Source organism: Arvicola amphibius, chromosome 8 (genome assembly GCF_903992535.2).
Source record: "Arvicola amphibius chromosome 8, mArvAmp1.2, whole genome shotgun sequence".
NCBI lineage: Eukaryota > Metazoa > Chordata > Mammalia > Rodentia > Cricetidae > Arvicola > Arvicola amphibius.
Window position 1 is genome coordinate 84,270,592 of NC_052054.1, and position 12,849 is coordinate 84,283,440.

The 12,849-nt window shown below is 46.4% G+C and overlaps 1 protein-coding gene across 2 annotated transcripts in view; it reads left to right on the forward strand.

Annotated features, from left to right (window-relative positions):
* The first annotated feature begins 3,864 nt into the window (after positions 1-3,864).
* The window catches only part of Gpatch1 (G-patch domain containing 1), a 42,348-nt gene continuing 33,363 nt past the window's right edge, over positions 3,865-12,849 (forward strand). Inside the window, exon 1 of one of the 2 annotated variants that reach the window (XM_038340310.1) lies at positions 3,865-3,960. Coding sequence is in view for 1 of the 2 variants with exons in the window: in XM_038340309.1 (XP_038196237.1) it covers positions 3,888-3,960 (73 nt within the window). In the remaining variant the exon portion in view is untranslated. The remainder of the gene's footprint in view (positions 3,961-12,849) is intronic. The other variant, XM_038340309.1, reaches the window with a different exon arrangement.

A 12,849-nucleotide genomic window follows, 5' to 3' on the forward strand; every position in this document is an offset into this window, starting at 1 on the left:
AATTCAGTTTAGTTTCCCCTGCCTATCTCTGCATTGGTATAGGCCCAAAGCAGTTTCTTTATTAATCAATGGTAATCACAGCATACAGAGGGGAATCCCACATCAGATATAGAAAGATGAGTACCACAAGATCTATTGATATGCAAACTCCTAACAAATTATTTCATCAAAGAAGAAGAAGGAAGAGTAGTTCCTAGAGGTTAGGGAGGGAAGAGATGAGAAGAGAGGATGGGGAAAAGCTGATCCAGGGGCACTAAGGAACACTTAACTAGGAGCAAGAAGTTCTGGTGTGTTATTGCACAGTAGGACCCTACAGATAACAATATATTTTACATTCCAAAAACAAGGGGGGAAAAGGAGCTTGGAAGTTTTGATTTTAAAGAAATGATAACTAGAATGTAGTAGCACATGCCTGTGATGGAAGGCCTGGGGTGGTGGAGGCAGTAGGATCAAAAGTTAAAATCAAGGCCTGGAGAGATGGCTCAGGAGTTAAGACATTGGCCGCTCTTCCATAGGACACAGGTTGGATACCCAACACCTACATGGTATTTCATTACTGTCCTTAATTCTAGTTCCATGTTGTATTCTGGCTTCACGGATATTAGGCACACACACACGGTGCATACATATGCATACAGGTAAAATACAATAAACTGCCCCCTAACACACAAAAAAAGCCAGGTGGTGACACACACCTCTAATCCCAGCACTGGGGAGGCATAGGAAGGTGGATCTCCATGAATTCAAAGCCAGCCTGGTCTACAGTGTTAATTCCAGGACAGCCAGAGCTTTTACACAGAGAAATACTGTCTCAAACAACAGCAACAGCAACAAAAACAAAAAGTTCAAAGTTGAACAGGGCTTCTTAGGAAGTTCTAAATTAGCCTGATCTATGTAAGACCCTGTTTCAAAAGCTAATCTAAACAAACAACAAAGGATAAACATTTGAGAAGATAGATACATCTGTACTGGTTTACACATTATACAATGTAATGGGTAGAACTGAACTTACAGAGCATACTAGATATATTTGTGAGTAAACCAAAGACACAGAAAATACAGTGTATACTCATGTATCATTACAGAATGGGTTGGGGTAGAAGCTGAAAAGATGGCTCAGCAGTTAAGAGTGCTTATTGCTCTTCCAGAAGACACACATCTGGTATTACACAAACTCACAAAGGCACACACACACACACACACACAAATAAATAAGTAAGCCTTTTAAAATTACATGGTATACATTAGGTTGTAGTTTTTGCTTTATTTTGTTTTTCAAGACAGTATTTTTCTGTGTAGCCCTGACTGTTCTGGAACTTGTTCTGTAGACCAGGCTGGCTTTGAACTCACAGAGATCAGGGTGTCTCTACCTTCCAAGTGCTGGAATTAAAGGTGTGCACCACCACCATCCACCCAACTTGTGTATGTTCTTATGTTCTTACATTCTTATGTATCAGGTTTCTTTGTTGTTGGGTTCTCTCTCTCTCTCTCTCTCTCTCTCTCTCTCCTCTCTCTCTCCTCTCTCTCTCTCTCTCTCTCTCTCTTGGCTTTTGGTTTTTTGAGAAAGAGGTTCTCTCTGTAACCCTGGTGGTTCCAAAACTCAATCTGTAGACAAGGCTGGTCTCAAACTCAGAGATCCACCTGCCTCTGCCTCCTTAGTGCTGGGATTTAAGTTGCTGTGCCACTATTACCTGGTTATGTATCAATTTAAGAAAGAAATAGTTATCCATTTGATTGATTATGTGTGTGTTTAACATTTATTTATCCTTGTTTTATATGTATGAGTGTTTGTCTGCTTATATGTTAGCGTACCATTGGGTGCCTGGTGCCTAGGGAATCCAAAAGGGGCTATTGAATTCTCTGAAACTAGAGACAACTGTGAGTCACCATGTGGGGGCTGAGAACTAAACCTGAAACAACAAATAATCTTTAAAACTGATCTGTCAAACCAGGTGGTGGTGGCGCATGCCTTTAATCCCAGCACTCAGGAGGCAGAGGCAGGCAAATCTCTGTGAGTTTGAGGCCAGCCTGGTCTAGTTCCAGGACAGCTAGGGCTGTTACACAGAGAAATCCCTGCCTCGATAAACCAAATTAAAAACAACAACAAAAACCGGAGCCATCTCTCCAGCCCCCACTGTGTACATATTATAAGCTAGGGAGTCACGTAGCCTAGGCTGACGTCTAACTTGGTAGATAACCACAGGTGGCCTAGAATTCCTGCTCTTCCTGCCCCCACTCTCACCCTCCCTGTGCTAGGAGGACAGGGGTGAGTCATCATGCCTGGTTTTTATGAGGTTTTGCTATATAGACCAGGCTGCCTCCAAATTTGTATCCTCCTACCTCTGCTTCTTCCCAAGGCCTGGCCACCACACTGATCAAGTACACACTCACACAGAGAGACATCTATATCTATATCTATTTATATCTATATCTATATCTATCTATCTATCTATCTATCTATCTATCTATCTATCTATCTATCGAGAGAGCTAATAACAACACTGACTACTTACATTTCGTAGGAGGGAGACTGACAGTAAAATAACAACTAAATAGATTTGGTTAAGAGCATTTGCTGCTCTTGTACAAGACCTCGGTTCTGTTCCCAGCACTCACTGATACCTGTAACTTCAGCTCCAGGGATCGGACGCTGTCTACCTGACTCCATGGCACACGTGTGGTGCACATACACACAAGCAGGCAAATGCTCATATACATAACATAAAAAACAATCCATCTTTTAAAACGAAAAATAATAACGACATAATTAAATTATATAATACGTTAGAAGGTAAGAAACACTGAGAAAACAGGAGCAGGGACTGAGAATATAGAGATTGCTTTGCGTTTTATTTCAGGGAGGATAGACCTCATGTGCTCTGGGCGAGCGCTGGACAGCTGATGTACCTCCCTTCTCCATCCTCAGCTGAGAATACTGTCTTTTCTATAGTGTTAAAGAAGGCTTCTCAGACAAAGTTACCTTTGTAAGAACAGACCTGAAGGAGCTGAGGTAGTGAGCCATGATGTGGAGGAAGAGCTCGACGCGAGAACCGGAAGTGAGCTGGGTGTGCTCCAGCGGTTGTCCTCATTGCTGAAAGGAGTTGGACAGCCTGTGAGTGGAATGGGAAAGGGAGGAATCTTTCAGCAACACCTCCTTTTCGTCTACCTTCCTATTTGTTTGATTATTTATGATAGTGTTTGATTATGTAGTCTAGGCTAACCTCTGGCTCTCTCTCCATGCCTGGTGTCTCATCTTTGGCCATGCTGCAAGCATGGGTTCTGATTTTCTCAGAGTCAGTGAATCCTTTCAGAAGTCTAGAAGGAGACCTCGCTTTTACAAATATAAGGATGACAAGAATACTGTGTGTGCGTGTGTGTGTGTGTGTGTGTGTGTGTGTGTGTGTGTGGCCCCCATCCATTCATAGTATGTGTACTGCATACCCTTATGCCTGTTCTGTTCTTTCTCATCTCCAGTTCAGAGGACTAGACAGCGGTCCCTGGGTGCACAGCTCTTTTCCGGAGGGTGGTTAGGATGGGTAGAAGATGGGAATTGGCACTGATTGCTGCTGAGGAAGTGAAGGGGCCATGGAGTTAGCTGAGGGACAGGTACATTTTGCCTCCAGACATTTGGGTGGCATCGAGCGTCTTACTGCCTTGTTCTCCCAGTACTCAGGCACATGACAGGGCCAGGATGGCTGTATAGGTAGCAATCGTAACTGAAACCCGAGTCTGCCTCGCATAGGACTAGGCCCCGGCGAAGGTGGCATTTCCTTCACAAATGAACAATTGAACTTTAAAGTGTGCTCAAGTGCAAGGAGGCGAAGTGGGAAGGCTTTTGGCCCATAGAAGCTTCCGTAGCGAGGGGGCGGAGCCCGGAAGGGAGCAGGATGGCGGCTCTGGACAGTGACAGCGAGGAGGACCTGGTCAGCTATGGGACGGGCCTGGAGCCTCTGGAGGAAGGTGAGGGTTCGATGGCCGGCACAGTCTGCGGGGCGCAGGCTGGGAGTCTAGCACGTGAGCCCAGCAACAGCTCGGCCTGGGCCTGGGCTTGCTCGCTGTGCGCACAGGAACCCGGTGGGGAGGTGTGTGCTCCGCACTCGCGTGCGTGCGGTGTTCTCGGGGCCAGAAGAGGACTCGAATGGGTGGGAGGTGCAAGAATGACTAAGCAACTTGGATATGATGGAGGGTGGTCAGGCAGACCCTTGCCGCGCGGGTACACTTGCACCCAGACTTGAAAGCAAAAGAAACGGGCCCTGGAAAGATCTGGGAAGAAACACTTGAGATAGGAAATCCCCAAAGTGGGAACCCGTTTAGCAATCGAGGGACAGTCAGGACAGGTGTGGTTGACACTTGCAATAGTAAGGAGTTGCCTGTGTATGTGTGTGTGTTTGTGTTGCTGAGGATGGAACCCATGGCCTCTTGCACGCTAGTCTTGCACTTTTAAACCGAGTTACACATCCAGCCCCAAGAATTAGACTCTTACTTTTTTTTTTTTCCAGACAGGGTCTCCAGTAGCTTGCACTACCTCAAACCCATTATATAGTGGAGACTGGCCTTGTACTCTTCTTGACCCTTCTGTCTTTGCTTTCCACGTGCTTGGTTTATAACTGTGTGCCATCACATCCAGCTAGGAGTTTGGCACACACACACACACACACACACACACACACACGATTTTTCGAGAGAGGGTTTCTCTGTAGCTTTGGAGCCTGAACTCGCTGGCCAGGCTGGCCTCGAACTCACAGAGATCCGCCTGCCTCTGTCTCCTAAGTGCTGGGATTAAAGGCATGTGCCACCACCTCCTGGGAAGTATATTAAGGATAGAGAAGTCATTGGTGCAGTTTACACAAGTTACACAAGGAGAGATGTATTTATTTTTTCTATTTTGTGTGAGACAGGGTCTTGCTATCTGCACCTGGCTGAACTCACAAAGATCCTTCTGCTTCTGCCTTCCAATTAAGGGCGTGCACTACCACTGCCTGGCTGGATGTGTAATTTAACCTTGTTAGCTTCAATTTTGAGAATAGCCTGGTTTGGGATGTGCAGAATGAAACCAGGAAAAATTAGCCAAGTTGTGCGGCCTGGAGTGTTGGCCGTGACAGCTGTTAAGTAGCCCTTTCTATGGGGAGACTTGGAAAGTGGGGTCGACTGGAGTTGCTGGTGAGGTACAGGGTGGAGGTGAGATGAATCAAGGTTCTCTGGCGTTTCTGGTCTGTTCCACTTAATGACTGGCCTTACCTACTTGGTGTCCACAACCACTGATGAACCTGCGGGGAAGACAGAGGGATCACATTGGTGGTCCTGGGCCCAGAGGTTACCTGCAGACTTTTGTTGATGAGATTTCTGCTACCGCCTCCCATACTGACCACATCCTGTTGGTTATACTTCTGAGATATTTTCACTGAGACTTTTTCTTACTAACTGTTCTTTTTTGGCAGCTGTGGATATAAGACAAGGGTCTTTCTATAGAGCCCAAACTGGCCTTGGACTTGTTAAGTATTTAGAGCAGGCTGGTCTTGAACTCAGGACAGGTTTCCTTTCTCAGCCTTCCCAGGACTGGGATTACAGATTTGCTTATCACACAGTCCCTTCTATCTTAGACAGTTCTTCTGAGGCAGTCTCACATAGCCTGGGCTAGCCCTGACTTGCTGTGTAGTTTGAGCTTCCCCCTGCTACACCTCCCAAGTGCTGAGATTGTAGGCATGTGATGCATGCCCGATTTATGTGGTGCTTAGGTGAAACACGGGCTTTTGTGCATGCTAGGGAAGCACTCTACGTCTAAGCTACACCCCAGCCCAAACAGTTTCTTTTTCTTTTCTTTTTTTTTTTTTTTTTTTTGGTTTTTCGAGACAGGGTTTCTCTGCAGCTTTTTTTTTTTTTTAGAGCCTGTCCTGGAACTAGCTCTTGTAGACCAGGCTGGCCTCGAACTCACAGAGATCCGCCTGCCTCTGCCTCCCGAGTGCTGGGATTAAAGGCGTGCGCCACCACTGCCCGGCCCAAACAGTTTTTTTTTTAAGATTTATTTATTTATTATGTATACAGTGTTCTGTGTGCATGTATGCCTTGCACGCCAGAAGAGGGTGCCAGATCTCATTACGGATGGTTGTGAGCCACCATGTGGTTGCTGGGAACTGAACTCAGGACCTCTGGAAGAGCAGCCAGTGCTCTTAACTGCTGAGCCGTTTCATTCGAAATGTTTACGGGTTTCTGGCTCTTCCCCTCCCCTCTGCTGACCAAGGAGGAGAAAGGCTAGGCTCTGGACAAGTTCTTGTATGTTTGAAGGTTGCTCTTGTGTTTCCTGAGACATCTGTTTTACACCCACCACCCTCAGTTCTGTAATAAATGTCGTTTAAAGTCCCCTCGGCCCTAATTATAGGTTTCTCCAAGCTGGCCAGGCTGTGGGGTTAAGCAGGATCATCATGCCTGTCTCTCATTCTAGACTGTTTGTTCAATACAACTAAGGTCACATTAGTTTTACTGGCAGGTGCAACACCCTATGAACATAAAGAATCGGTTGATAAAGATCTTCGACTAGAGGCGTTTCAGACTTAGTAAAGAAGAAGCTCCCAGGATTTGCAAGCACTAAAATATGTGATGTTGTTGGATCTTATCCTGCACAAGCTCACAGAGAAGCAGTAGTGATGGCCCAAGAGGGCAGGGGTCATGTGCGCATAGCTCGAGCCGTGTTGAACATCCATTCATATCATTTCTGCATTTCTTTGAGAAGAGATATGCTGTTTAGCCATCAACTGTTTGCCTTGACTTTTCTATTTTAAATTGTGTTATTATTACCGTGGGACAGTATGCACGTGCCACAGTTTGGGTGCAGAGGTTAGGGGATAGCTTTGGGGAGTCAGTTTTGTGTAGGTCCCAGAGAGTAAACTCAGGTTGTCAGCCTGGGCAACAGGTGCCTTTGTCCACTGAAGCTTCTTTCCAGACCCTCCAATTCTTCCTGTTTTTAACAGAAGTTAGAAATGAAAAACTGCTCCAACTATGCTTTTGAGGTGTAAGGAAAGGACATTGATTTGTAGACTTTTCTCTTATTTTTATCTAGAAACATTCTTTTTTCTTTTCTTTTTTGGTTTTTTGAGGAAGGGTTTCTTTGTGTAGCTTTGGCTGGCTTTGAACTCACAGAGATCCACCTGCCTCTGCCTTCCAAGTGCTGGGATTAAAGGTGTACATCACCACTGCCTGGCTAGAAACATTATTTTTTTAAGTTTTATTATATTTATGTATATGTGTATCTGTGTGGGGAGGAGATCTAGAAACATTATTTTTCTAAAAAAAGATTTATTTTATTATTTATGCATATGTGTATCTGTGTGTGTGGAGGGCTGCCAAAATAGGACATTGGATCTCTTGGAGCTTGATTTACAGGCAGTCATGAGCTGCCAGATGTAGGTCCTAGCATCTGAACTTATATCCTTGGGAAGAGCAGCAAATGCTCTTAACTGGTGAGCCATCTCTCCAGCCTCTCTGGAAACACTCTGTAAGTCCTCAGTGTTCGAAGCTTTAGAACTTTCTCCCCACGCCTACCCCTCTCCTTGCCTTCTGCCTTCCTTCCAGGGAACCCAAGGCCTTCCACACGCTGATCCCTCTCTCTCCCACCGAGCTACTTTGCAGCCCCCGATGCACTTTGAAGTTTCCGGCTGCGCTTTACGGCCCAACTAGACCACTAATCACTCTTCCTCCTGCTTTGAAGCTGTGACAGGCCAGATGAACACTGCTAGAGAACTGGCTCCTCTGACTTAATTAAACCTTAATTAAAGTTTCTGGTCCTGACAGCAGGGTTTATTGGCTAAGTATTAGCTAGGGAGTTCAGTGACGTATCAGGAGGGAAGATGTCACCAGTACCTACCTACCTACTCTTCCTTAGACACTATCCCCTCATTCTAGAATTCTCCTCTTCAACCCTGCTAGATGGATTCATTTTAGGCCAGTTTTCCTTCTCCTTGGTGCTGTGACTATCACCCTTAAAGCTGCCCACGCTTCGCAGCACAGAGCACGTCACAGGTCCCATGGCGCCATGCTCAAGGACCTTGTACTGTCTGCCTTTTCTCTGCAGCATCTCACCCTGTTCTAGTGCGACTGGACCGTCTCCTTATACCAGACAGCATGTTCTTGTTATGTGTGTGTGTTTGGGGGGGGGGGAGGATGCTGTGGATGAAACCAGGCCTTTATGCATTCTAAGCCGGAATTACTTTTAGGGTTCTTCTCTCCCCAAGTCCAGCACTGCCCTGTTAGACCTCCTGTTGGCTGATGGAAGCTAAGTTTCTGTTGGAATTGTGTCTTTACCTGTAGCTAACAACATTCCTCTCATCCTGAGGGCCTTCACTGTCAGACCCATGCGCACAGGGCTGTTGGGTTCTGTGTTTAGCTTTTTCTACCAGAGTCTAGAACTGGGTTTCCGCCAGCTGTGAGGCTCTCGTGAAAATCTAGCTGAGGAATAAGTAAGGAACAATGTGGGTGGTATGAGATCTGGCTCAGCTTTGTGCTTATTAACCGTGGACCTCGGGCAGTTCCTTAATCAGTACCCTTATCCAGGTGTGATTAATGAAGCAACTTATCGGCTCCTGATAAGGGAGGAAGTCGCTGTTATTAGTGGCAATGATTACAGTGTGGTTGGCTAAAGTATCACCTCCTCTCTGGAGTTTTCCCATCACCCTGGTTAGAGCCGGCACCATGTCCCCAGGAGTTCTATGGGCCCTGGTTGGTCACACCAGTTGACTCTCATGACTGCCTCCACTGGTCCCCCTTAGCTGTCTGCAGATATTATCCTCCCTTTCAGGATAAGAAGGCTGCATGAATTGCACCCTGTCCTGGCAGGAAGGCCTTCCTTCACCTGAGCTGCTGTTTGTTGTCCAGGTAGGGGAGGGGAGGCAGTCTGCCACAGATGCTGCTAAATATCCCACAGCACTTGGGACATCTCCCGGCAACAAAGACTCACGAAGAACAAACTGTCAGTGGTGCTGAGATTGAAAATGCCAGGAACCATACCAGGGACACACAAGGCAAGGAATGTGTCTGCTAATTTTTTAAGAAATGGAGAAATTTGTTGTTGGGATTATAACTCACTCGGCAGAGTGCTTTCCTGGCACACTTGAAGCCCTGAGTTATCCCAGCACCATATAAAGCCAGCACGTAGTCCTAACCCTGAGGAGGTAGAGGTGGGAGGGTCAGAAGTTCAAGGTCATCCTTGGCTACGTTTTAGGGGTCATCCTGGGTACTGGAGACTCTGATTTTGTCTTTGTCATTGTTTTGCTTTATAAAGAAAACAAAACAAAAGGGGAAAGTAGACTGGGATGGCCTCGAACTCACAGAGATCCGCCTGCCTCTGCCTTCCTGAGTGCTGGGATTAAAGCGTGCACCACCACCGCCCAGCTTGTAGTTCAGTTTTTTAAAATAAAAAAGGCACCATAGCTAGTATTAACTGAGTCTTGCTATGGCAATGCGTTATACATGATTTATTTGTTTATTGGTGCTGAGGATGGAGCCCAGGGTATCTTTCATCCTAGGCAAATGCTCCATCTCTGATCTGTTACCTGGCAATGTTTTTAAAACTCTTACAGTTTTAAAAGCCAAGCTCTAGAGAGATTACATCCTTTGCCCAAGACCACAAAACTAATAGTTGTACAGCAGGGGGATTTGAACTCAGACTACCTGGTCTTTTCGTATAGTTTCCTTTCTCTCTTTTTTTTTCTTTTCTCTCTTCCTTCTTTCCTTCCTTCCTTCCTTCCTTCCTTCCTTCCTTCCTTCCTTCCTTCCTTCCTTCCTTCCTTTCTTTTTATTTCTTGGTAAGAGATTGGGATGGGGTGATGTGGTTTTTGAGACAGGGTCTCATATTAGCCCAGGCTGGACTCAAACTCACAGCAACCCTGCTACCCCAGTCTCCCAAGTGCTGGGGTTGCAGGCATGCACTGCTATGCATGACTTTGTGGTTTTTTTGTTTGTTTGTTTTCTGAGACAAGGTTTTTCTGTGTAGCTCTGGCTTTCCTGGAGCTCACTTTGTAGACCACGCTGGACTTGAGCTCACAGTGATCCACCTGCCTCTGCCTCCAGAGTGTTGGAATTAAAGTCATTCACCACCACCACCCAGCATGCCTGACTTTTTTTTTTTTTTTTTTTTTTTTTTTGAGTCAGGGTTTCTCTGTATATCTCAGGCTGTCCTGGAACTCTGTAAATCAGGTTGGCCTCAAACTCACAGAGATCTGCCTGCCTCTACCTTCCTGAGTGCTGGGAGTAAAGGCGTGTGCCACCACCACCGGCTATGCCTGGCTTTTTAATTAATTAATCTTAATTAATTAATTAATAACTACTGGTTTATTTGTTAAAAAGTAAGAACTGGCTAGGCTATGGTAGGGCACGTCTTTAATCCCAGAATTTAAGAGGCAGAGGCAGACAGATCTCTGTGAGTTTGAGGCCAGCCTGGTCTACAAGAAAGAGTTCTAAGACAGTCAGAGCTATTTTACTTAAGTCATGGATATACCAAGCCTTTGGCGATCCTCACTCATGGTATAAAATGCTAATAGCAAGACAGCAGTAGCAATGCTAGCCAGCACTGTAAAAGTCCTTCCTGTGTGTCCTTCCTGCTGAGTCCCTCACAAGCAGTATCTGATTTCATACATGACTTTGAAATAGCTACCAGTTTCTGTGATATTCTCTAGCACAGAGTGCTCTGTCTTACTTCAGCAGTAGGTGGATCACAGGCCTGCTCCTGTGCCCAAGTACTAGTGGCATTCACATTTTAGAGCTGGGCAGCTGAGGCATCGAGTGGTTTAGCACTAAGGGTGCTGGAGTAAGGGTGGAGTTAGCTTCTGAGATTGTGGGACATTGTGACCATGCCCTTAACTGACCACAAACCAGCTTCCTGTCCAAACGTTTGTGGACAACAGGTGCATGCCACCACAGCTGGATTCTTTTTACATTTTAAATAAATTCAGAACTTTGGAGTTATAGGCAGCAGTTTATGTCATAACACCTAAAACTTGAAGCCTAAGGCACTTTTGCCCACATGGTAGAATGAGAAAATTGACTTTCAAAAGTTGTCCTCTGCCAGGCATGGTGGTGTATACCTTTCATCCCTGAACGTGGGAGCAGAGGCAGGCAGATCTCTGAGTTCAAGGCCAGCCTAGTCTACTGAGTTCCAAGACAACCAGGACTAGACAGAGAAACCCTGTCTTGAAAAACAAAACAGCAAAAACAAAGTTGCTGTGACCTCCACACACACTCCATGGCCTGTGCACACACAGGCAGATACATACTCCATGGCATGTGTGATATGCGGGCACACACACTTCATGGCACACACGCACTCCATGGCCTGTGCACACACAGGCAGATATGTACTCTGTGGCATGTGTGATATGCGGGTACACACACTTCATGGCACACACTCCATAGCAAGTGTGCATCCCTAGGCACATCCACATCACAGCAAGTGTGCACACACAGGCATACACTCCATAGCATGTGTGCACACAGGCACACACACACATAGATTTAAAAAGAGCACATTTATGACTAAGTGGAGATTTGCCTATGTGAAGGAAACTCCTAAGATTAGAGGGAAACGGGTAGGAACTGGAGGGAATGTTCTAGAGTCAGAGATGGTGTTCCAGAAAAGGCACGGAATTGTTCCTTTTCAGGATCAGGATATAGCTCCGCAAAATACATGCTTAGCATGCAGAAGACCCCGGGCCCCAAACAGTGCTCCTACTGTCAAAAAGCTCTTGGGGTCACGTGCCGCTCCAGCATATCACCCCCTCTGTGGCTCTCCACTCCATCTCTGCCTCCCCCAGCGCTGGCTTGTAGATGTCCGCCTTGTCTGTTACACGGGCACTGGGCCCTGCACCGCAAACGCTATCCACTGAGCCATCTCTCCAGCCCAGATTTGGATTTTGTAATGAAATTTAGTAGGAGAAGCAGAACGTTTTTATCTTTGGTGTGCTGTGTGTGTGTACATGTTTATATGTGAGAGCACATGTGTTCCATGGCATGAGTGTGGTGGACAGGATAACCTCGGGTGTAGGTCTTGGCTCTCCACCTTGTGAGACAGGCTTTCCTCGTTTGGGGCTCCTGTGCGCACCAGGCTGTGGACTTCCAGGGATCCTCCTGCGTGCAGAGGAATGCTGGGATTGCACACACGGGACAGCGCATCTGTTGCTGTGATGAACACCATGACTCAAAAACACTTCTAGAAGGGCTTATTTGGGTTTAGGGTTCTAGAGAGAGGGTCCATAATGGCAGGGAGGCATGGAAGCAGATCGCCAAAGCCTGAGAGAGCTGGCTCAACAGCAAGCACAGCAGGGGGAGTGAGCAAGAAGTCGGGGGAGATGATAAACTTTCAAAGCCTGCCCCCAGTGATGTCCCTCCAGCAGGGGCACAAGGACACACCACTGCCACCACTACCTCCACCACTACCTCCTCCTCTCCCCAACCCCATCCCAAAGACCAGGTTTCCTTGTTTAGCTCTGATTGTCTGGAACTCACTCTGTAGACCAGGCTGGCACTGAGCTCACAAGAGATCCACCTGCCTCTGCCTCCCTTGTGCTGGATTAAAGGCTTGTGCCACAATGTTTGGTAAGGCCATACCTCTTAAAGACTCCACAACCTTCACAAATACTGCCACCAGCTAGGAACCAGATATTAAAATACATGAGCCTGTGGGGGACATTTCTCATTCCAACCACCACAGTGAGTTTTGGGAATGGGAACCTGAGCTGGGGTTCTCATGCGTGTATGGCAGCACCCTGCCCATAAGCCATCTCCAGGCTTGGACTTGCAGGCTTTTTTTAAATTTAGATTTATTTATGAAGATTTGCTTGTGTCTTGTGTGTATGTATATATACT